This window comes from Baudoinia panamericana (genome assembly GCF_000338955.1).
Source record: "Baudoinia panamericana UAMH 10762 unplaced genomic scaffold BAUCOscaffold_4, whole genome shotgun sequence".
NCBI classification, from domain to species: domain Eukaryota; kingdom Fungi; phylum Ascomycota; class Dothideomycetes; order Mycosphaerellales; family Teratosphaeriaceae; genus Baudoinia; species Baudoinia panamericana.
Window position 1 is genome coordinate 1,104,898 of NW_006911260.1, and position 21,363 is coordinate 1,126,260.

Below are 21,363 nucleotides of genomic sequence, written 5' to 3' on the forward strand. Positions count from 1 at the left end.
TTAGGCAAAACATCACGTGCGTGTGAACCTACCTTCATGGTCTCCTGCTGGCTTCGAATTGTATTGTGCTGTTGCAATGGATTCCTGCACTCGAAGGATGTTGTGCGGCACGAAGCAGAGCGCCCTGTCGCCCTGTCGCGATCTATCTCTTCGTCGACCGGTGGGTGATATAGTGGTAGGTGACGTCAACTTGACCTGCTCTTCGCCAGATGCTGCTCGAGTATGATCTCCTTCACTGTCATATGCCACCCTCATCACTCGTAGCCTCTCTTCTCCTATCTCTCTAATCCCCCAGCGTTGAGTACATCCCAAGGTATTGCACGACCTCGAATACAGTCAGCGATGGATTCCCTTCCCACCACCAACGCCACCAAAGGCGGCGAGGAATCGCTCATGAACCGCACGCTGGAAACGGGCGCCGCCATGGTCCAAAACTTCGAACCGCCCAAACGTGAGTGAAAACCCCCCGTGCTAGCGAGGGGTGGCCATGACTTCGCGATCCTGACCGAGCCGCACATCTCTAGGCCTATGCGCCCACCTCAACGCCTTCCACACCTACGCCTCCCAACCCGGCCGCCACGTCGAAGCGAACCACTACTGCGCGCACCTCAACGACGACGTGCGCCAATGCATCCTCTACGACAGCGACAAGGCCAACGCGCGCCTCATCGGGGTGGAATACATGATCAAACCACACCTCTACGAGAAACTCGACCCGGCCGAGCGCAAGCTCTGGCATACCCACGTCTTCGAGGTGAAAAGCGGGATGCTCGTCATGCCCGCGCCGACCGGCGTGCCGGATGCCGTGTGGGAGGCCGCGGAGAACAAGGAGATGGAGGAGGTGGTGGTGTTGTACGGGAAGGTGTATCATTTGTGGCAGACGGATCGGGGGGATGAATTGCCGCTGGGCGAGCCGCAGTTGATGATGAGCTTTACCTCCAAGAGTCAGTTTGACTTCGACAAAGAGGTGGGTGATCGGGATCGGCGGTTCGGTGTTGACAGCTCGAAGAAAGCGCAGAAGCGGGCGTATATTCAGGAGCCGAAGCTACATCCCGACGCAGATAGCTGCTGGAAGAAGTGAGTGAATGAGCACAGCTTGTCGAAGCTGCATGTCTAGACAGCATGCTGTTCCGGTGATCGGAAATGTGATCAGTTTGCAGTCTACTACGATCCGTGAATGCGGTGGCGACGAAAGCTAGCCGTGGACAAGGGGATGGAAAGTGGCACAGCGATGTGAGGAAACACGCATACGCAATGAAAGCTACCGCTACTATTTCCTTTCTGCTGCCTCCTCCACCTCCATCATTCTCCCTTCTGCATTACCGAAGGCTTCCTATCGCCCTCACAACTTTTCGACCCTTCCGAATGCCGCCCGTAAAACGCAATAGTGGTATCATGCAAGAAGCACATAACAGTCCGCAAACCCATGTTCTTTCCATAAAGCCGTGTTCGCAACTTGCCAATCTTCGCAAGCAAGCAAGCAAAAGATGAAGCAAGGCTGCTCGTGGGTATCTCCCAGATGCTTCAACGCCGGGGTGATGGTGCAAAGTTCGTTATGTAATCGACCAAGGCGATGCCACACCGAGGACGAAGCGTCGAAGACCCGGTCTCGGTGAGGTTCAGCCCCGCTGTTCTTTTGCTGGGCCACGCCTAGGACTTCTAGACCTGGCCGCGAAGCACTGGGTTGTCACGGCCGAGGAGGGTGTGCTCGCTGTCGGTGCCGTGAGTGGCGCCGCTGCCAGTGACACCCGAACCGACACCGGATCCAACGCCGGAGCCTGGGCCGTTCAGCCCTGATTGCATGAGACCTAGATCCTGCGACCGGTCGCCCTCAAAGGCGTTGTTTACCTGGCTTGCGAAGTTGCCCTGGGTGCTGTAGCCCTGACCGCCATAGCCAGCCTGGTTGCCGAACTCCTGCCCACCATAGCCAGCTTGATTGCCGTAGCCGGATTGGTTGCCGTAGCCACCTTGACCGCCTTGGCCATCGTATTGGTTGACTTGGCTGCTGAAGTTGCCGTTGGTGCCCTGCCTGTCAAGATCGGAGTTGGGGCCGCGAACGCCACCCCGCGTGACGTCGTGCGGCCTACGCTTCGGCTCCGAGATCTTTGGCAAGTTGGAGCTCTCCTTGGCGGAGCCGATGCTGAAGACTGGCGACTCCCACTTGTCACCCTTCTCAGCCAAGTTCTTGTACTCGGTAGCCTTGGTTGAGATGCCACCTGGCAGGGAGATATTCTTGAACATCGAGTCGTGCTTGGTGATGGCCACGTTGACCTTCTTGTCGGCGGACGCCTCCTCGGTCTTTTTCTTGCCTTTCTGGATCTGCTGCTGGAAGGCGGTCCAGTAGCGCTGGTACATATTCTGGATGTTCTCCGGATCGGGGTTGCGCTTGGCCTCTTCTTGAGCCCGGTCGGCCTCCTTCTTGACACGGTAGAGCATCGCATCGAGCTGCTGGATGTTCTCACGAATCTGCTTCTCGGCAACCTTTTGGATGACCGGGCGCATGACCTTCAGCAGGGTGCCCTTGAAGAGGGAGAAGAGCAGCTTGTGGTTTGACTGCTTGACCTTGATGTTCAAGTTCTTGATGTCGACGACAACGGTGTTGATCTTGAAGAAGTGGTGGCTGTCGGTGGTGTCGGCGGTCTCCATGGCCACCTTGAAGCTGAAGCCAGAACCACCCATGAAGATGTCCATGACACCCTTGTCGGTGATGCCTGGGAAGCCTTGCTTCTTCTTGACGTAGTAAGAAACATCACGTAGATCCATCTGGATGCCCGACACAGAGAGCATGACCTTGTTCTTGTTCTTGTTCTGGATGCCCTTGCGGCCCCAGCGCCAGTAGTTGTCGCTGCCGAACTCCATGAGGTTGGGCGCCAAGTTATCACCTTCGAGAACAAGGTTCTCAACGATGGCATCGATCATGGGATCGCTGTATTCGATACGCGGAACCGGAATGTAGTTGACGGTCTCGAAGAACCCAGGCAGGATAACCTCAGTCAGATCCTTAATCAGATGTGGCTTGAACGTCGGCTGCCCGTTCTCATCATTGCCAAGCTCCAAGAACAGCTTGTTCATAGCGTCAGCGAACGCCTTGTTCTGAGGATCCGCATCGAACTGGTTAGCAAGGAATTTGAGCTCATCCGTGATACGGTCGGTGTGGTTCCTGTAACGCTCACGCAGGAGGAAGTGACCGTGGTCGTAGAGCTGGTTCCAGCGCTCGGTCGACTCGTCTTGCAGGATGTAGCCTGTTTCCTTGAGGCACTTGCGGACGTAGCGATCCATGTCCGTGAACCAGTTCTTGAGCTCCGGGTCACGGTCCGCATCGGTGTAGATCTGGTTGATCGCATCCATGAGGTCGTCAAATGACGTGCTGTTCGCAAAGCGCTCGAGGAGCGTCTTCAAGTCTGTCAGCATAGGCTGACTATTGTGAAGAAAGCCTGTGTATTTACCTTAAGATCAGCCTCAGCCTTCTGAAGCGTACTCTGGTCGTGAGCACCTTTGACAGAATCCTTCGTCTGAGTGGCCAAGTTCTTGGAGTGGCCGGTGTACTCCTCCGCCAATCGAAGTAGTGTGTCAATAGCAGAGTTGTCTGCACCCAACGTCAGCGTCCGAGAGGAGATCTTACAACTTCCGGATACTCACAATCTTCGTGGCCTTGGATCTCAACGACCATCTTCTTCAGGCGGTAGATGATCTGCTCACGCCGCTCTTGCGGCATCTTCTCCTTCAAGTAGTTGGCGGTCTTCTCCCGCACCTCCGTGGTCTTCTGCTTGGCTTTGTCCTTGTCCTCGTCGTCAACATTCTCGGACAACTTGTTCTTGAGGTTCTGAGCGCCCTGCTTGGCGCCCTGTGCAGCATCCATGCCGGATGATGTGCCTATGGGTGAATTTGGGCGTCAGCGGATGTTCAACATGCGTATATGCACGCATATTGCTGCAATGAACGTAGCTCAATACTCACCCTTCTGCTGATCACGGGCTGCCGTCTCGGCGGCGTCACGGGGGTCGCGCGAGCCACTCGGGTGCGCCGCTTGGGTGGCATCGCCGGCAACATCTTGCAGATCCTTCTTGCCAATAGGAGCCCGTGACTGAACCTGCTGCTTGAGGTTGTCACGCGAGAGGTCGGGCGTGTCGTGCCAGACGTTATCTTCGGCTGGCTTGTCCATGTTCTGGAGTGCCTCTTCGCTAGGGTTGACCTTGTCAGCCACCTTGGAGGCCGCGTCGCCGGCCATGTCGCGAAGAAGGGTAGTGGCATCGCTCACTGTTCGTGGTCAGTATTTGAACGTGTCGATCACACTGCGCGACTTACACAGCTTCCTGAACTGGCCATTAGTGATAAGGAGCGTGCCGAGCGTGCGAAGACCGTCGAGCGCCTGGTTGCCATGCTGCTTGGCCGTATCCTTGTCGAGCGGAGCATTGGGCATGGCGGCATTTCCGGAGCCGATTTGCTGCGTTTGCCAGATGAAGTCCTGGATGAGGTTGCCTTGGTTCTTGGTCAAGAACAGTATCTTGGCTTGTTCGATGACGTTACGTAGGTCGCGGACGAGTCCTTGACCCTCTGTGGAGAGCCTCTTAGATGGGTTTCGCAGTTGCTCCCATTCGAGCGCGCTGTTCATGGCCACATCGATTTGCTTGTTCTGCGCCAAGGTCAGATATCTCGTGCACACGACTTTCGCGTTTATTACCACTTACGGATGGAAACTTGCCATTGGCGAAGGCTACAGTATCTGTGTTAGCTGCAAATGTTCCGCGGTAGAGGCTGCAACTGCACGAAACGCACCGGTGAAGATGCCGTAGAGCTGGAGCTTGGCATTGATGTCCTGATCTCTAATGCGAGGGTTCGTCGGCACGTTCACCGACTTGCCCGTGGTGGTCGCTTGAGCAGCCATGGTGTCGGTGTGAGTGACGTGATGGAAGGGAAGCGCGCTGTATCGGAAGAGTTCGCAGCAGTACAGCTACCACACGCTATTACAGTGTAGAGGGATGCTATGTGGTATTAAGGTATTATGCAGGCGCTGGGAATGAAGCGCGGTGATGAGAAGGTGGTGCGGGTGTGGTGGGTGTGGGAGGGTTGTTTTTGTGAGGCTGTAGACGAAGCAAAGCTGCTGAAGCTGGGGGCAGCGTTGAAAGCGGGAAAGCTCGTTCGCAGCAAGGTTTCACGCTCACGCACGTACACATGACGTCCTAGCAACGGCGCTTGGGCCTCGGAGACCTCCTCCTCAGAGCGCTATTCAACACCGCTTGGCATGGCATCTTACATGCGGCGCCTGGCCATCATCACGCAGAAAGCTGCTTTCCTCTTCCGATAGCCAGAGGGCGCTACGACAACTGGGCCGCGCAAAATGGCACGCCACAGCTCTCGTCCCGCAATGACAGCATAGCGCATGCGCCCACGGTCAATGATGATAGGCGTGCTGGGGTAAAACGTCACCCTAGCGATCTGTTGCCGCTGATCTCACAGCACAATTTCCCAGCGGCAAATCACCCAGCTCTTCGGCGTGAGGTAGACAAGCTTTCTCGCAGACCATCATGTAGGCCGCGTAGGCTCATTACTTGACAGGCACGTTTGCAGCAGGTGCTGTCACCTTGCGTTGGGTAGTGTAACGAAATTGCATCTTGAGACGCGGCCGGCAATCGCCACGTTTCATACCGGAAACGGTTGGTATTGCCGCCTGTGGCTCCGTCTGTGGCGTTTCGCCAAGTGGCATGGCTGTCGAGCCGACATCGACATCGGCGGTTGACTGAACGTCTGGAAGCCCAGCATCTCGATGCTTCTTCTGCCAGACACGCGGTCAGCGATTTAGGCCCACCGTGATAGCTCTAATAGCTGCAGCTGTCTGCGAGATCATGCATGGCGCAGGGTAGGGTGTCCTGCAGGAGCCAGTATCCCACGTGAGCAGTCTGCCAGGCGACACATGAGGGCGTCCTCAAGGCTAAACTCACCGGCCAGATCTGCGTATGTGCTGCGAGCCTTGTTCTTTCTGCATTCCTGCAACTGTGAATTGTGAGCATGTGTAGTGCCATCAGAAAAGCAAGGCAAGGCAATCCTACGTCTGAAACAGTTTTTAATCATGTTCACCAACGGATGCAGTATCTTACCATACATGATGCTGCTCCAGTTGTGGGCAGATGTTGGCGTGCTCCGACCAGCTTGACCTCTGTTGGTGGAAACCTACCGTGCCAAGCACATCGTCTTAGTTCTGTATCTTCCCGTTGATAGATCGCTTCCCTCATCGACTTGATTCCATCGACTCGGCCATTATCCATCGCCCGCAGCAACTCGAGTGCCCGACTCAGCCACTTCCAAACATCGTCCAGCTACTTACTAGCCTACTCCGGCAGACCCATGGAGCTCCACAATGTACGCAAAATCTAAGAAACCCCATCGCTGCGCAGGCCCTATAAGCCTCTTACATCCAGACATTCGGACGTTGAGCTGTCTACATCCCGATCGATATCACTTTTTGGACACTCTTCACACGCGTCGCTTTGATGCAGTACCACTCACGCAAGGGCCGATGATTGCGCTTACCTATGGAGAATGGGCTGGGCACGTTGCAGCCACATCGTCGCGTTGCGAAGCTGGTGAACGATGTAAGATCAAACATGAGCCTCTACCTTGGATCATCATCCATGACGAGAGTGGTATCATCCCATGCACATATTCAGCGCCGCGCCAATTTCGCTTCAAATACAAGGCAAAAGCATACCCTTCCATCTCCGACTCAATACCGCGAAACAATTGGCGGCGGAAACCTCGACCCATTCCATGCACTGCCTGAAAAGCCTTCCCGCCTAGCCTGCATGCGCACCTTCTCCATTAGATGGTTGACGGGGAGTGACGGGTGCTGCAGCCGCTTCACCATTTGCACCCTTTCGTCCTCATCGTAAGCGTGCAGTGCATAATGCTCCCGTATCAACCTCTGACTTCCGGATCGAGAAGCCAGGTATACTTTGTGTGTGCAGCCGTCCAGGGCACACACCCAGGTGTCTTCCTGTACTGGGTCGGGCACGTGGCTCAATACGGCTGCAGCGGCTTCTGATGTGTCTTCCGCTTCTGCAACACCAGGTGGCGCGTCAGACGGTGAGTGCGGGACGTTCTCCTCATGTGCAGCGTTGTCTTCAACGGATGGCGTCTCGGGCATATCGATGCCTTCATCTACGTCAGGCTTGCTGTGACACCGCTTCTGTGGTCTAGCATCAACATGATCTTCCGCCTTGCGCTTGCTGATGGTCGGTGAAGAGGCAAGCTCGTCGTCGCAGTCGTCGGCTCCGGGGTCTGGCGCGATTCTGCTTCTCGCTGCACCTTTGATCGCTTTTGCTCCCTTCACACCCTCGCTAGGCTTGAGTCGCAATGCCGACCTCCCCTTGCGAGCACGATGCGCATCCTCCTCGCTATCACTGGCGTTCGCGTCCGGTGCTGCAGCTCGCTCAGGCGGTACTGATCTCTCGGCTGACTCCTCACTTGGTGCCGACGGAGTGTGGCGCGTACGGCGTCCGTACCTTGCCTTTGAGTGTGCCGCTCCCTGCCCCCTAGGAGCATCTGCAGCACTCTGCAAGTCTTTCACGGTCCCTGATGTTGAACCAGAGCTGATCGAAATTGAATCGAGTGCGCTCTCTGCGAGCTCCTTCCGTGGTCGACCGCGCTTCCTTTTAAGACTGTTTGTAGGCGAACGGTTATCTACAGACTGGTGTTTGCTTGGCTGACCGAGCTCCTCTCTCTTCGACGGTCCGCGCAACCTGTGCTCGACCGTTGCATGCTCAGCCGGGAACTTCCGTTTCAGATGCTGATAGAGCGGGTTCTTCGGCCAATCAATTCCCTCTTTCCCAGTGAGCATGCTTGTAAACAAGAAGTCGACATGTTCATATGCCTTTCGAGCAGCTTCTGCAGCACCTTGTGGCACACGAAGCACTTCCTCCGCGTACTTTTCGAACAATTCTTGTGCGTTATAAGGCTGCAGCACCGATGCACTCCTGCCTTTTCCAATCCTCTTTTCCTCTCTGTAAGCATCAGCGACGAAGTATAGCATCCGGACCGCCTCCAGCATGCGATCATACGTCTCCTTGTACGCTCGCGAGGGCGAAATGGCATACCAACCAGCCCTTCCCGCAGCCCACAGTACGATCGTCCCGTTGTCCAGTTGACCGTATGCGAAGAACTTGACGCCGGTGATCTCGACAGGTACGACCCGACTTGTCACTCCGTGCTGCAGCACGGTATCGGGTAGCGTACTAGGTTGGATGTCACCAATCACCGTAAGTGGGTGATGCTCGGTTGCCAGCAAGAGATTGACTGGCGCTGTTCGGTCATCCGGCTCGCACACGCGCGCATTCTGTAGCTTCAACTCAGGCCACTCGTCGGTGTCTAGGTTGGTTGGGTCGAGAGAGACAAGGATGTTGGTCTCGAGGAACGGTATGGGCGGCATAATTGTCGTATGCGGTAGCCTATCAGCCGAGTGTGTTGAGTATGTCCATGCGACCACTGTGGTGTGCTCCTTCGAGCGTAAAGCTTCGGTGTGGATGTGAGTATGACTTTGTACATCCGCCCATGCTGCGGCGCGTGCCTGTTTCGAGGTCAAGGCTGCTTGAAGCCGAGCCAATGAGTAGCCGGTGATTGAAGGCATCGGAGCTGGCTCCGCACTATGTCTTCACATGCTAGAAATTGACAGTGATCGCTTGTATCTCCGGAGTGTGCTTCCTTCATGAGCCGCTCCACCATCTTTCGAGCTTTAAGGGGCACAACAACGTCAAAGCCTGCCATGAGGCCCCAGAGTGCTGTGCCGGAAGGCTGCTTCGGTACGGTAGGCTTCCACCTCATCACCGCACAAGCACGCGACTGGCTAATGCTACTGCATTGACAGCCATACACAAACCACCCCACCTGAGCTCGGCCCAAGTCATTCGCAATGTGCAAGAGCACTTCAATGCCTCCGAGCTGTTCAGACCTTGGCTAGAGCGCGAGCAAGCGAAACGAGATACTGAGTCACCGAACCAGAAGAGTAAGCGACGATCATGGAAGCAAAGGCAGCCCATGCAGGTTAAGATGGGCCACGGCGGCACCCTCGACCCTATGGCGACCGGTGTACTTGTGCTAGGTGTCGGCAGTGGGACGAAACAGCTCAGCCAATTCCTTCATTGCACTAAAAGCTACGATGCCGTTGTCCTCTTCGGCGCAGCCACAGACAGCTACGACAGCGAAGGTAAAGTTGTCGCGCAAGCGCCGTATAAGCACGTGACGCGCAGCACGGTGGAGGAGGCCTTGAACAAGTTCAGAGGCTCGATCATGCAACGACCACCTATTTTCAGTGCGCTCAGAGTTCAGGGCAAGCGGCTGTACGAGTATGCGCGGGAAGGTAAGGAAGTACCAATCGAAATTCAGGAGAGACCAGTGCAGGTCGAGCAGCTCGAGCTCGTGGAGTGGTTTGATTGCGGCAAGCATCAGTGGAACTGGCCGTCAGAGCAGGCGGAGGAAGAAGTAAGAGGGTTTGCGGAGAAGGTGTTTCACTTCGGCGAGGCTCCTGAGTCTGCGGCACCGGTGAAGGAGAAGACGACCTTTCTCAAACGAAGGCGCGAAGACGACGTACAAGGCGAGCCGACGCTTGAGGAATCTGTCAATGGTGTTGTGACCCACCCCACGACGACTGAAGCTCCACTGAAGCGCTCTAAGACGTCGCCAGAACCGGTCGCTTCTGGTGCTCCACCGGACGGGAAAGATCCATATGACGAGAGCACGTATGACGAGGCGTCAGTGCCAACGACAGATGAGCCGGTCCAGAGCGTCGAGAACCAGCCTTGTCCCGCACCAGCTGTACGCATTCGGATGACAGTAACCTCTGGCTTCTACGTTCGAAGTCTTGCACATGACCTTGGTGCCGCTGTCGGCTCACTAGCAATCATGACACACCTAAGTCGCACACGGCAAGGCGGCTTTGCTCTCGAAACGAATGTACTAGAGTACAGTGATCTTGCCAAAGGCGAAGACGTCTGGGGTCCGAAGGTCAAGGCGATGCTCGACGAGTGGCAGGTTAGTGAGACTAGCAAAGAGACAGTAGAGACACCATTGTCTCAATCTGTAAATGTGGCCAACGAAGACAGCAAACTTGAAGGGAGTCGTCGATCTCACAAGCCTAAATCAAGTTTCAGGGCCCGAACCAGGCGTAACACAAGCTCTGAAGAAGACTGAACGGGACCGACAGCATTTTACGACACGCCACCAGCTACTCAAACAAGGCCACTGCTCGCATCGGCCCACCGCTACCGTCGCGAATCTTGAGCGGAAAGCCGATGAATCTGAACCTTCCCTTTCCCACCACCCGCTCAAGGTTGTCGAGACCCTCGATATGCGTAATGCCTCTCTCGCCACACGCGTTATGCGCCTGGAAGTTCAACTCGCCCTCTGGCGCCGGACTAATCGCTTCAACGCCAAAGATCTTGCAGCCCTTATCTGCAAGCCAGTGAACTGCTTCGAGCGAAAGGCCAGGGAAGTCGTGCTGCCACCGCGGGTCCGAGAACGGAACGCGCTTGTTGAAAGCCATGTACAATAGCACTGTATCACCCGACTTAATCTCTTCGCCCGACTGTGAGAGAGCGTCTTCCATTTCCGCGACGGAGATGCTGGCCTTGAGCTCGACATGCGAGAGGTCTAGACATATGGCCTCGGTGTAGAAGTCTTCAAGCGGCATCTGATCGATACCGACGCCTCCTGGACCAAAGTGTTTTGGTGCGTCTACATGTGTACCGGCGTGGTCGGACATGGACAGATAGTACGATGCGGATCTGAAGACTGTATTGCCGGCTTTCATCGGCTGGTGAATGTCCCATGGTGTAATGCAGACGGGGGGATGGAAGGGATGCGCTGGGCTGCGATGGTATAGTTCGCGACTGAGGTCCACTATCTGCGGCTTGCGTGGTCCAGGTACTGTGGCATAGCCGACATGTGTTAACCGTTGGAATCCTTTATACCAGTCATATGCGACCTGTGGATAGCATAGGTTTAGAGATCGACGATTGAGGATGCTAACGCCTGCGAGTGAGCGAAGCATCGCGAGTCTTTGCTGCTTCTTTGATCTAGAGCATCTACGGCTGACTGGAGCTTACTGTGTCTGTACTGCAGACTTCAGCTTCAATAGAAACCATAGCGTTGAAATATGTACAAGTGTAGGATATGTCTTCCATCGCCCACGCCGGAGATAGGCCAGGTACAAGGATGCCATGCCGATCACTCAAAGAGTCCCGCTTATGTCTGAACCCCCTACCTTCTCTCTACAACATCAACGTATCGCCTTCCATAATCTCATACATTGGATTGTGTCGAGAACCACAAGGCAAATGGACGACCTCTTCCGCACGGGTTCGAGACAATACCCTCAGCGTGACAGAGTATACCTCGCGCAACCGGATCGAGCCTTTCGGAGCGTGGGTATGAGCATTGTCCATGTTGGGACGCCGGACATGCGGTCAAGTACATGGTCTGGGCATCTGCAGCCTTGTTCGTAACATGTCCAAGATCCTCACTGTATATGGGCCACCGGCTCTGAATATGTGCTCTCCATCACATCAGGCTAGATGACAAGAATATTCTAGATAATCACGAGCAGCTATGGCGACTTCTCGCAAACCGTATGAGCGAACATCTTCTCACCGGACCATCGCTGATGACGAACTCCGTCTCCTGAACAGCTCGCACGAGATGCAGTCGCTGCATTCGGCGCAAGGAACGTCCACGCAGCCAGATGCCGCCGCGCATCACCAGCCCGAGACAGCCCAACTCACCGTTGGCCCACCAAAGACGGCACCATTCCTTGACCGAGTGGCATCTGCTCTCCGAACTTACTGGGTACTCGAACTCTGCTCCGTCTCATTCTCCGTGGGTGTACTGATCGCTCAGGCGCTCATCTTGCACCACAAGATGGGCGACCGCTCGTTGATGATCAACAGCAGCAAGACTGGCTGTTTGGCTACTTCACCCTCAACGGCCTCATCGCACTGCTATCGACCCTTGCTGAAGCGTCCATGGTGACGGCAGTTGCCGCAGAAATGAGCCAAGTGAAATAGATTCGCTTTACTGCTACTGACATGCGGAATCCTGGCCGGACGCTGTTCCGAGTTCGGAGCGCTGGACGATGCCTCAAGGGGCATAGCAGGAGGCGTCAAGCTTGTGTTTCCAGGCATTCGACCACAGATAGCTTACGTTGGCGCCGTCATCCTGGTCCTGACTTTGCTTTTTGACACCTTCAACCAGCAGGTGGTCGGTACTCGCGCCGCGTACCAAGAAGTACTTCGGATGCCGAACATATCGGCGGCGACTGTGAACATGGACTACACCATGGAAAGATCTCTGGACACCTTTACTGCTCCGCTTGCCGCGACAGCGGCTATGTACGCTTCCATCTTTGATCCGTCAAGCATCACCTTCCCCGCCGCGCAGTGCGAGACCGGAAACTGCACGTGGCCGATATCTCCCACGCTGTCAGTATGTGGCGGTTGCACAAACATCACAAGTAGTGTCAATCATACCTGCTCCAGAAACCTTGCTGATAACTTGTAAACATGTAACACAACCACCAACGACGGTTCGGGTCAGCATTTCACTTCGACCTGGGACTCTTCCGGGAACCCTGTTCTCATGGCACAAGAAATGTACCCCGGATTACCCGCGCTGTCGGTGTTTGCTTACTATGAGAGTAGCACATATAACGAGAGTGATGTTGTATATATAACAAGATTCTTGGTACTCGATAGTTCAGGTCGCAATGCTACTTCAGCACTGGCCTACACTTGTGGAGTTTGGATGTGTGTCCAGACTATCAATCACACCGTTGAGCTGGCTGCGCAGGCGGAAACAGTAGGGTTCTCATTCTCGCATACCGACTACAACCTCAGAGCAAATCCGAACCAGGTGTGGTTCAACTTCACGAGCTTGCCGGAATCTCTCATAGTGCCCGAAACTGTAGGAACGTTGACTGGAAACGGTGTAAGCTCAAAGGTAAGTAAAGGATTTCAGCATAACGCTGCACGTGGCTGACAAGACAGCAGACTGGCAACTTCTCTGTATTGAACTATACTACTACCGGACTGTTCCGATCCCTCGGCTTGCTCAACACCACTGTCACATACAGCGCCGACGGCCAGTACTCGTACTCTAGCGATGTTGCGCGTGCGCTATAGTCTGTCTATGACTGGCATGCCTGGGTCGGCCAACTGGCCCTCAGTTTGTCGAACTACATAAAATCAACAGCCACGATGACGGACTCACGGTTCAACAAAACAGCGTTCGCCTACACATATTACATCAGAGTCTGCCGGCACTGGCTCGCGTTCCCAATAGCGGTGCTGACCGCTTCAATACTTTTCCTTCTGTTCTGTATCTTACTGACCTTTCGCTATGGCATGGAAGCGTGGAAAAGTGACACTATTCCGCTGCTAGTTTCGGAGGTGGAGAACGATATCATGCACGAAGCTGAGTCCATGAAAGACATTGAAGGGGTAGGGGTCGTCTCCGAACCGGATAGCGTGGGCGGAGTGTTCAGGAAGCGGAGAAATATCAGTCAAGCCGGCTGAGCGTGGTGTGTTGCTCCCTATTGCATCAAGGCATATTTCAGGAACCGCTAGACCCGGGAAAGGTATAGCAACGGATTATGCTTTTGGAGGTGAGTATAACATGGATGAGCCATCTCCGCGCCTTTGCCATAGCATTATCACTCTTACCAAACCTACTCTGTCACGTCGGAGACTATACCCTTTAGCTTGTAGGTTACTCAGTAGTGATAAAGACCTTTCCACCATCGGCAACATGCGTGTGCGGCGCCTTCGGAATGGTCAAGCTCAACAGCCCAGCTTCTAGCTTAGCGGTCATCTTGCTCACCTCCGCCGGGACCGGGAGATGGAAAATGCGCCTGAAATGACCGATCCGCCTTTCGCTCACTATCGTGTACGGAGGCCCAACATGCTGGTATGGTGGCTGGTAATGTTCCTGCGTGGAGGGTGGTGGTTCGTAGACGCCATGGGCATCACGTCCGCCCGTGCTGGGTTGCTGCTGCTGCTGCTCGCTGTTGTGAATCGGGCGCATAATGTTTCCGCTCACGACGACGATCGTGTTGCTGGTCCATTGGCAATGGATGTCCTCGACATTCTTAATGCCTGGGACTTCCACATCGACCCAGTACTCCCTACCACCGTCACGGACATCAACATCAGGATAGTTGGGAGTGTCCCTGGTTGGGTTATTACTGCGGGCGGCGTGGTGAGGGTGAGCGCGGCCGCTTGGCCGGTCGACTATTGGATAGATCTTTGTACATCGCACATGTTAGGGAACAGTGTGTATGCTCGCTTTTCAGAGCGATCCCACTCACGATCTCCAATTTCGGCTCCCCGGAGAAGACATCCCAGATCCCGGCGGACATTCTGTCTGGGATTGTTCGCGTTTGTTTTAACAGTGTGAGCAATTCTTTGCCAGTTTTGAAGTGACGGATGAGAAGGGAAACAGGAGCAAGCAGGTAAAAGGCCTGCCCGTTATATGGATTGAGGAAACCCCTACCTGTGAGGCCGCAGCTTGTGTCCGTTCAGCACAGCAAATAGGTCAAGCAGCCTCAAGCACGTTGATGGACATGCGCCAGGGTTTACGGTTGAAGTGGAATGATAGAGGCGAACCAGTTCGCCGAGCTCCGACGTTGGCGTGAGCTTGAGCAATGAAGCTCCTGTTTGAGACATCACAGGATGGTCGCGGCGAGCCGCTCTTGCGTGAGTGTGTGATCCAGTTGGCGACTCTTGATGCACCTAACTCTGAAGATGCGCAGGAAAGCAGGGCCCCATGTAAAGTCAGGCCCTATTTTGCTGACGAAGCAGCTGACTTGCAAGCGATTGGCCAATCACAGCTCGTTGACGTCGACCTCCATTCCCAATCTGCCGTATTCGGCGCCCGGAGCATCGCGGAATAGGTGAGCCGTTACGGTCCCGGCGCCTTGCGAGGGTCGCTTAAGATCCCACGTGTCACATTCAATAGTCTTCTGGTAGGTACCTTCCCTGTTTGCTAGACCGGGCCTCGCTACTGTTCTTTTTGAATTCATGCCATAGCCTTCGGATCTCTCCTTCTTTCTCCATGCGGTCCGTAATCTTGTTTGCTTCCTTCTTGCGCTTCCTCGTGCTCTGCTTCTCTCGCTTGACGATCTTCTCGTTTGTCATGTACCCATGACTGATCAGCCACATAACAATCCATTCGTTCAGGTGGAAACGCCAATGCTGTAAGGCGTGTCCAGTTTCTGCGTTCGCCATGCAAAACTTGCCAACGAAGTAGATCTTGCTCGCCGGTGGAACTTCATTGCCGCGGTAGTCGTAGGCTGGTTGGTCATCGTCATCAGACTGCTGCTCGTCGGAGGCTGAGTCGTCGTTCTCATCATCGTCATCTTCATCGGGAGCCACTTCTTCGAGGGTGTGAGGATGGTATGGCTTGCCTTGGAACTGGAGTTGGTAGGTACATGGATGGTTGGACCGATTACAGGCCTCGCATTTGGGATGCATCCAGACTTCCTCAGGTTCAAGCGCCTCGAATGCGATTTCTGGACGAGACTTGAGCGACGCTGTGAAATCGGGTTTCCATACTGAGGAGACAAACTTGGAGTTGGCCAAGGCTTTTAGTTCGTCGTCGAGTTTGCGGAAACTCAATTCGTAAAGCTCATCCTTCGATGGGAAGCCCGGATTAATGAGCTTTTGCACGCTCCATTCGACGGCATACTTGAAGAGCTCGCTTGCTTTCTTGCGTGCATAGTGGGTGAATTCGATTGGAATGCCAGCCGGAACACCGAGGACGTCATCGCCCTCTTCTTCTGAATCAATAAACTGTGCATCTTCATCATCCTCACGGAACATCTGACGGCTGCTCGCTGGGTGTAGCACCACTTCGGGTTCGTCATCATCCTCTTCATCCTCTTGAAGGCCATCTTTGTCGTCGTCGTCGTAAAGTTCATCAAACTCTCCTTGCGCAGGTCTCGCATCCTCAGCGTCACCCGGCTGCCCGGAACGCTTGCGCCTGAGCCTCTCCAAGGCTGCCAGGCGGGCATTCTTCTGCTTGGTCTGCGCGGATCTAGGCTGTCGTTCGAGCGCTTCCACGTCGCTACTTGGCCCAAGAAACTCGAGATCCTCGTTCAAATCCTCCTGCTCTTGCCTTGACATTTGTCTAGGGCGTTTCAAGTAACGTCGGCGCGGCGTAATTGGCATGTCGTCGTCATCGTCGTCGTCGTCGTCGTCGTCGTCACCACTGACATCTTCTGCCCTCCTTCTACAAGGACGCTGCCTCTTCGGCCTCTCGACAATCTGGAGGTCGTCATCACTCTCGTCCGCCCTAGGAGGCGATGACGAGATGTAGGCATCTGTCGTTCGGGTAGTTTGCATGCGCTGTGTTCTCTTGCCCTCGGTGGTCGGCATATCGTTGCCGCTGTCGTCAGCTCCGTCGAGGTTGATTGGCTCACCGCTCACCACGATAGTGTCTTCCTCTTGTTCATCATCTGAGTCGATGATAAGTGGCCGTTGCGAGCTTCTAGCCCGTCTGGCTTCTTTCGAATGGGAAGAGGCTGTGGCGCGTTTAGGAAGGCGGTTGGGCGAAGGTAGCTCTTCCTCCGCAGACTCGTCGCTTGAAACATTCGCAGCAGCCTGCCGCTTCGAATTCCGTGTCTGCATGCCGAACATGCCGGACGAGTGAAGCTTGGCAGGCGAAGACACTCTCACAGGCGAACTGAAGGTGTCGGGATCTCGACGCGCGTTCCAATCGAGCTGTTGCTGCTTCACTGCCCTTTTGCGCGACACTATCGTACTCGCCGCACTGGGATGATGCTGAGCTTGTAGAATCGTCTCGCTGTCAATGTCATCTTCTGCGTCGCTTAACGCGCCACCATCACCATTGAAGGTCTCTGCTGGAGTTGGAAGTGCATCATTTGCACCATCTAGCTGCATGCTGCCATTCATGCCGTCTCTGGGATCAGAACGATGCGTCTTACGCCGTTTGGCTGGGCTGGGTGAGCCATCATAGCCTACAGCTGCTGCGCGGTCTTGTATCTGCTTGTTGTAGCCTGTCGCTGCCGGCGATGATGACGGTAACGGAGTGAAAGTAAGGCGTGCTTGACGCTTGCGAGGCGGACGCATAGTGGAAGACGAAGATGTACTTTCTTCTTACTGTCCACAAAGAAGGTAATCGAGCGCCTCTTCACGTAAGTTCTCACTATTGTTTGCTGCTCGAAGATTCACTTAAACGCGTCTCGCGCAGGCTGCTATGACGCCACCGGTGTTCGGGCAAACGTAATTCCTCGGCTACAACTCGCTATTACATGAGCATTAATGATGGGAAGTCGCAATGACTTGCGTGTCATTCACACGAAATCCATGTTACACCAACCGTCGTATCGCTAGGAACGCGATTCCAGTACCTCACTTGGCGGAGATTAGGCGATCTCCAAGACAGTGCCTTCGGAAGCATACGATGGCAACCGCAGACGACTTGGAACATGTTGCCAGCGCAGCTGTGCCTGGCCAGCAATCGACGCAGCCTTTTCCGCCATCCCAAAAGCCGAATGCATGTACGTACGCTAACCAAGGATCCAATACAGATTCTGATGTTGATGGCCAGTCACAGAACTCATGAAGCCGAAGAAACCGAAGCCTTCACCAGACAAGACGGACGATGCCTCGAAACGAACCGTCTTCGCAGGGAGAGACGGGCTAGCAGCGTACACGACTGATCCTGCATCATTCCCGCAGAGTCGTGTCGTGTATTATAACGACAAGTTTGTCGTGATCAACGATCTCTTCCCGAAGGCATCTGTTCATCTACTTCTATTACCACGAGATCCGAAGAAGAACGTGCAGCGACCGCAGGAAGCGTTCGATGATCTGCAGTTTCTTGCCGACTGTCGTCAGGAGGAGAAGAAGGTCAGGGCCATCGTCGCATCTGAGTTAAGGCGCAAGTTCGGCAGGTATTCTGCGACAGATCGGCCGTATCTACACGCCCTCGAGTCGGACGAGCCACCTGATGCGCTTCCTCAGGGCCGCGATTGGTCGCGAGATATCATTTCCGGCACTCACGCTAACCCATCCATGAATCACCTGCACATTCACGTACTCAGCAAAGACATGGTCAGCGAGCCGATGAAGAAGCGCAACCACTACCTCTCCTTTACGACCGACTTCTTGATCGGTTTGGATCAGTATCCACTATCCAAGGACGACCATCGCAGGATGTACACGCATTTCCCGGAAGACATGCTTTGCTGGCGGTGTGGGAAGAATTTCGAGAACAGGATGGCTAGGTTGAAGGAGCACCTGGACGAAGAGCTGGAGCGCTGGATACGGGAGTAAGAGTGGAGTAGCAGATCTCGAAGATGGCAGCGTCCAAACTCGCGGCCTGGCTTTGTAGGTTCAAATTTGCAGTAGCCGCAGGCTCTAGGTTTGGACGAGCCTCGACCAGTGAGTATAGACGTATCAGCGTGTTTTCTTGCGATCCCAGTGACGAGTAACAATTTGGAGCAGGTTGGCGGCGTTGCAGCGAATCATACCCTTTCCAGATGTAGCGTCGCCACAAGGGTTACACAAGACTGGGGTTGTGCGCTGGTATCCGCTACATCTAATCCGCGTTTCTGCGGGCAAACGCATACGCACTTCGACTCAATGTGCGATGTCTGGAAGTAGCTGTTCTTGAAGTTGCCTTCTATGAGTCGAACAGTCGCTGTTGCCTAATCAAACCGGTAAGCGCAAGTGAAAGCGGCTAGACCGAAAGCTTCGAGTTCTGTTTCTTCACACACGAAACAGACAGTGACACTCACTGCGATTGGCAAAGACTAGTCGCCAGCTCTATTTGCTAGCTAATATAACACGTCCTCCGCATACCGCCACTTGGTCGGCTTTTCCAGACCCTCATCGCATATTCAACCTCAACTGACGGAGCACCCATCACCATCACCCAAATGTCAATATCAAACGGCGGGCTTCCAAGTCTATGCGCGATGGCTCCAGATGGAAGCGCGCATCACAGCAGTGTGTCCAGCTCCGACCATGTTCACGGTTACTGGGAGCGATACGAGCAGCTAAAGTACAACGACGTTGTAAAGAATTGCCTGTTCGAGGTACGTGTGCTACTCTAATGCGTAGCACCTCGTTCGAGGAGCGAACATTGACGCGTTATACAGGATGTCATTACACGCTACGAGAATCTAATGCTGAAGCACACCGAGTACGTCAAGGAGCACCAGTCCGAGCGCGCGCAAGCGAAGGAAGCGCTCCAGCGTGAGCAGAGGGCCATTACCAACGTCGCGCATCTGCAAAACCTTCTGAACCGCGATCCGTTCATCCTGGTCCTCTTGGACGGTGACGGCATGATCTTCAACGCCAACTTTCTTCGCGAAGGCGAGACAGGTGGCGAACACGCAGCGACCGTGCTCCATAGCACCGTGCAAGAATGGGCGGCTGTCAGTATCGTCGACTGTCCCTCAGATGTCAAAGTCATTGTGCGCGTGTATGCAAACATCAAAGACTTGGCTGATGTTTGCACGAAGGCTAGCATACTCACGTCTACAGTCCAGCTCGAAGAGTTTGCTCGTGGCTTCACTCGTGGCAAGACATTGTTCGACTTCGTCGATGTCGGCTACGGCAAGGATAGAGCTGACGGCAAGGTAGCGGAGACCTTTAAGCTCTTTCTCTACGACTACCATTGCCGTCAAATTCTATTCGGTTGCTCTCACGACAACGGCTACGCGCGCCTGCTGGAACAGTACACGGATTGTTCGCAAGCCGCTCAACGCGTGACGCTCTTGGAGGGCGTCCCATTCGAAAAGGAATTGGCTGGAATGCCCTTTCCGAAACTGAAGTACAGTGGCATCTTTCGCGAAACCAAGATCAACGTTGCACCTCCAGATTCATTGACCGGAATGACACGCCGCGTGGACTCGCGCGGCCTCAACGCTGCCAGCAGCATTTTCACTCCTCGTACGGCTACGCCCCTTTCTCCGTACAAAACGCCTAGCAGTGGAATACCACAACTGGACGGCGCCCTGGCTCAGCGGCTCCCACACCTCCGCACTATGTCAGTCACCTCGTCTGGTAATACCTCTGACTCTGGTGGAGCCGTCAGCAGCTGGGCCGCAATAACTCGCGCATCCGCTGATCGACCTCTGACAGATATCAAGCGCACACCCTCCGGAAGCACCGTTGAGCTTGGTAGAAACACGGAGATACAGCGCAATCGCCACGGCCACCGAATTGACGAGCCTCTGGACTACGATCGCGACGAGGTACAGCGTCTCAAGAAGTACAAGATGTGCAACCAGCATTACATTGGAGTAGGCTGCTGTCACTTCAACGCTGGCAAGTCGGACAAATGCCCGCACCGTCACGACGTGAAGCTCACACAGCATGAGCTGTATGTGCTGCGCATGGTAGCGCGAGAGACACCTTGCAAGAAAGGCTTGTATTGCGACGATACCAAGTGCATCTATGGACACCGCTGCCCGTTCCCTAGGGCGACTGAGGGCGGCTTGAGAGGTAGCGGTATGTGCCTGAACGGTGAGCATTGCAGGTTCGGCAGGGCCATGCACGAGGTTGATATCAAGATCGTCAAGACCGTCAGGGCTGTGGGCGCGTTCTAGTGCTGCTGCCTTGCAGACAAAGCGGACAAGATCGTCGCAGGAGCAGATACTCGCCATTGATACATAGTCAATGTACTCTCCCCACTACAGTGCCATGAGCTGGCTCCCCTCCATGAGACTGGACGCAAGGTAAAAACCCACCTTTTGATATGATACTGCAATCTCTACATCAGGAGTGACCAATTTTACCTTGTAGTTAGGGCCGGCAGCCTTCGAAGTTGGCCGCAGCGAGTGCTCGGAGCGTCTCAGTCAGTGTCCTGCGAGACTGGCATTTCAACATGCAGGGCGAGAGTGTACCCTGACTGTCTGAGGTTGGCGACTCCACCAGACATCGTTTTTGTTTGATGCGACCCACCGGCGTCTGAAGTTGGCGTGCCGGTAATTGCCTATCGGCCTATCTTCTTACATATTGAGTTAGTCGCATCTTCTCCCGGCCGAGAAGCACTCAACCCTACCCTCCTTCGAATAGTAACGGCAGGCAAGTGTACAACCCTTCTCGCTGCAGAGGCGGACGCCTGGCCTTGTGCCGCGTTGTATCTTGGCGCTCGTGTTGACGATCAGATAGCACAGTGTACCGGCAAATCCAGTCACTGAATGCTCACGTTACCCTGTCAAAGCTCAGCGGCACAGCTCCCTTTTCCTGGGATGGCCCGTAGCAGGAGATATACCGTAGTTCATATCTGACACAACGAGTGCGGTAGTGCACGCGAATTTTAGAAGCATCTCCCGGCCCACCTCCGATA

The 21,363-nt window shown here is 54.6% G+C and overlaps 10 protein-coding genes across 10 annotated transcripts; 5 read left to right on the forward strand and 5 right to left on the reverse strand.

Moving 5' to 3' along the window:
* The first annotated feature begins 78 nt into the window (after positions 1-78).
* BAUCODRAFT_32280 (uncharacterized protein) lies at positions 79-1,270 on the forward strand. The gene is made up of 2 exons (XM_007676252.1): positions 79-451; positions 525-1,270. The coding sequence occupies exons 1-2, from the start codon at positions 343-345 to the stop codon at positions 1,079-1,081; spliced, it is 666 nt and encodes a 221-aa protein (XP_007674442.1). The 5' UTR covers positions 79-342; the 3' UTR covers positions 1,082-1,270.
* BAUCODRAFT_32282 (uncharacterized protein) lies at positions 1,233-4,858 on the reverse strand. Its single transcript, XM_007676253.1, has 5 exons — positions 4,306-4,858; positions 3,958-4,257; positions 3,640-3,873; positions 3,447-3,586; positions 1,233-3,393 (listed from the first exon to the last, which is right to left on the reverse strand). Exons 1-5 carry the CDS (start codon positions 4,610-4,612, stop codon positions 1,660-1,662), a joined length of 2,715 nt encoding a protein of 904 aa, XP_007674443.1. The 5' UTR covers positions 4,613-4,858; the 3' UTR covers positions 1,233-1,659.
* Positions 4,859-6,721: 1,863 nt separating this feature from the next.
* Positions 6,722-8,422, reverse strand: BAUCODRAFT_146825 (uncharacterized protein; the record flags this gene model as incomplete). The annotated part of the gene is made up of 1 exon (XM_007676783.1): positions 6,722-8,422. One exon carries the CDS (start codon positions 8,420-8,422, stop codon positions 6,722-6,724), a length of 1,701 nt encoding a protein of 566 aa, XP_007674973.1.
* A 428-nt stretch (positions 8,423-8,850) lies between these two features.
* Positions 8,851-10,029, forward strand: BAUCODRAFT_60368 (uncharacterized protein; the record flags this gene model as incomplete). Its single annotated transcript, XM_007676377.1, has 1 exon — positions 8,851-10,029. A coding segment is annotated over one exon (1,179 nt), but the record flags the coding sequence as incomplete, so codon positions are not given.
* A 184-nt stretch (positions 10,030-10,213) lies between these two features.
* On the reverse strand, positions 10,214-11,132 carry BAUCODRAFT_23075 (uncharacterized protein; the record flags this gene model as incomplete). The annotated part of the gene is made up of 2 exons (XM_007676123.1): positions 10,214-10,972; positions 11,094-11,132. 2 exons carry the CDS (start codon positions 11,130-11,132, stop codon positions 10,214-10,216), a joined length of 798 nt encoding a protein of 265 aa, XP_007674313.1.
* A 119-nt stretch (positions 11,133-11,251) lies between these two features.
* Positions 11,252-13,163, forward strand: BAUCODRAFT_129986 (uncharacterized protein; the record flags this gene model as incomplete). The annotated part of the gene is made up of 4 exons (XM_007676784.1): positions 11,252-12,011; positions 12,129-12,468; positions 12,580-12,981; positions 13,032-13,163. The coding sequence occupies exons 1-4, from the start codon at positions 11,596-11,598 to the stop codon at positions 13,161-13,163; spliced, it is 1,290 nt and encodes a 429-aa protein (XP_007674974.1). The 5' UTR covers positions 11,252-11,595.
* A 586-nt stretch (positions 13,164-13,749) lies between these two features.
* Positions 13,750-14,398, reverse strand: BAUCODRAFT_146829 (uncharacterized protein; the record flags this gene model as incomplete). Its single annotated transcript, XM_007676785.1, has 2 exons — positions 13,750-14,283; positions 14,348-14,398. 2 exons carry the CDS (start codon positions 14,396-14,398, stop codon positions 13,750-13,752), a joined length of 585 nt encoding a protein of 194 aa, XP_007674975.1.
* A 592-nt stretch (positions 14,399-14,990) lies between these two features.
* Positions 14,991-15,860, reverse strand: BAUCODRAFT_66999 (uncharacterized protein; the record flags this gene model as incomplete). Its single annotated transcript, XM_007676451.1, has 1 exon — positions 14,991-15,860. The coding sequence occupies one exon, from the start codon at positions 15,858-15,860 to the stop codon at positions 14,991-14,993; it is 870 nt and encodes a 289-aa protein (XP_007674641.1).
* A 1,468-nt stretch (positions 15,861-17,328) lies between these two features.
* Positions 17,329-18,591, forward strand: BAUCODRAFT_32290 (uncharacterized protein). The gene is made up of 2 exons (XM_007676254.1): positions 17,329-17,560; positions 17,617-18,591. Exon 2 carries the CDS (start codon positions 17,622-17,624, stop codon positions 18,336-18,338), a length of 717 nt encoding a protein of 238 aa, XP_007674444.1. The 5' UTR covers positions 17,329-17,560; positions 17,617-17,621; the 3' UTR covers positions 18,339-18,591.
* An 80-nt stretch (positions 18,592-18,671) lies between these two features.
* Positions 18,672-21,109, forward strand: BAUCODRAFT_419523 (uncharacterized protein). Its single transcript, XM_007676786.1, has 3 exons — positions 18,672-19,102; positions 19,166-20,749; positions 20,817-21,109. Exons 1-2 carry the CDS (start codon positions 18,944-18,946, stop codon positions 20,618-20,620), a joined length of 1,614 nt encoding a protein of 537 aa, XP_007674976.1. The 5' UTR covers positions 18,672-18,943; the 3' UTR covers positions 20,621-20,749; positions 20,817-21,109.
* Positions 21,110-21,363: the final 254 nt, after the last annotated feature.

Coding starts and splice junctions, on each gene's coding strand:
- BAUCODRAFT_32280 (XM_007676252.1), top strand. CDS start 343: ATGGATTCCCTTCCCACCACCAACGCCACCAAAGGCGGCGAGGAATCG. Junction 452..524: donor AAACTTCGAACCGCCCAAAC/GTGAGTGAAAAC, acceptor GCACATCTCTAG/GCCTATGCGCCCACCTCAAC.
- BAUCODRAFT_32282 (XM_007676253.1), bottom strand. CDS start 4,612: ATGAACAGCGCGCTCGAATGGGAGCAACTGCGAAACCCATCTAAGAGG. Junction 4,258..4,305: donor TGGCCAGTTCAGGAAGCTGT/GTAAGTCGCGCA, acceptor GACCACGAACAG/TGAGCGATGCCACTACCCTT. Junction 3,874..3,957: donor AGCCCGTGATCAGCAGAAGG/GTGAGTATTGAG, acceptor ATTCACCCATAG/GCACATCATCCGGCATGGAT.
- BAUCODRAFT_32290 (XM_007676254.1), top strand. CDS start 17,622: ATGAAGCCGAAGAAACCGAAGCCTTCACCAGACAAGACGGACGATGCC.
- BAUCODRAFT_419523 (XM_007676786.1), top strand. CDS start 18,944: ATGTCAATATCAAACGGCGGGCTTCCAAGTCTATGCGCGATGGCTCCA. Junction 19,103..19,165: donor TAAAGAATTGCCTGTTCGAG/GTACGTGTGCTA, acceptor CGCGTTATACAG/GATGTCATTACACGCTACGA.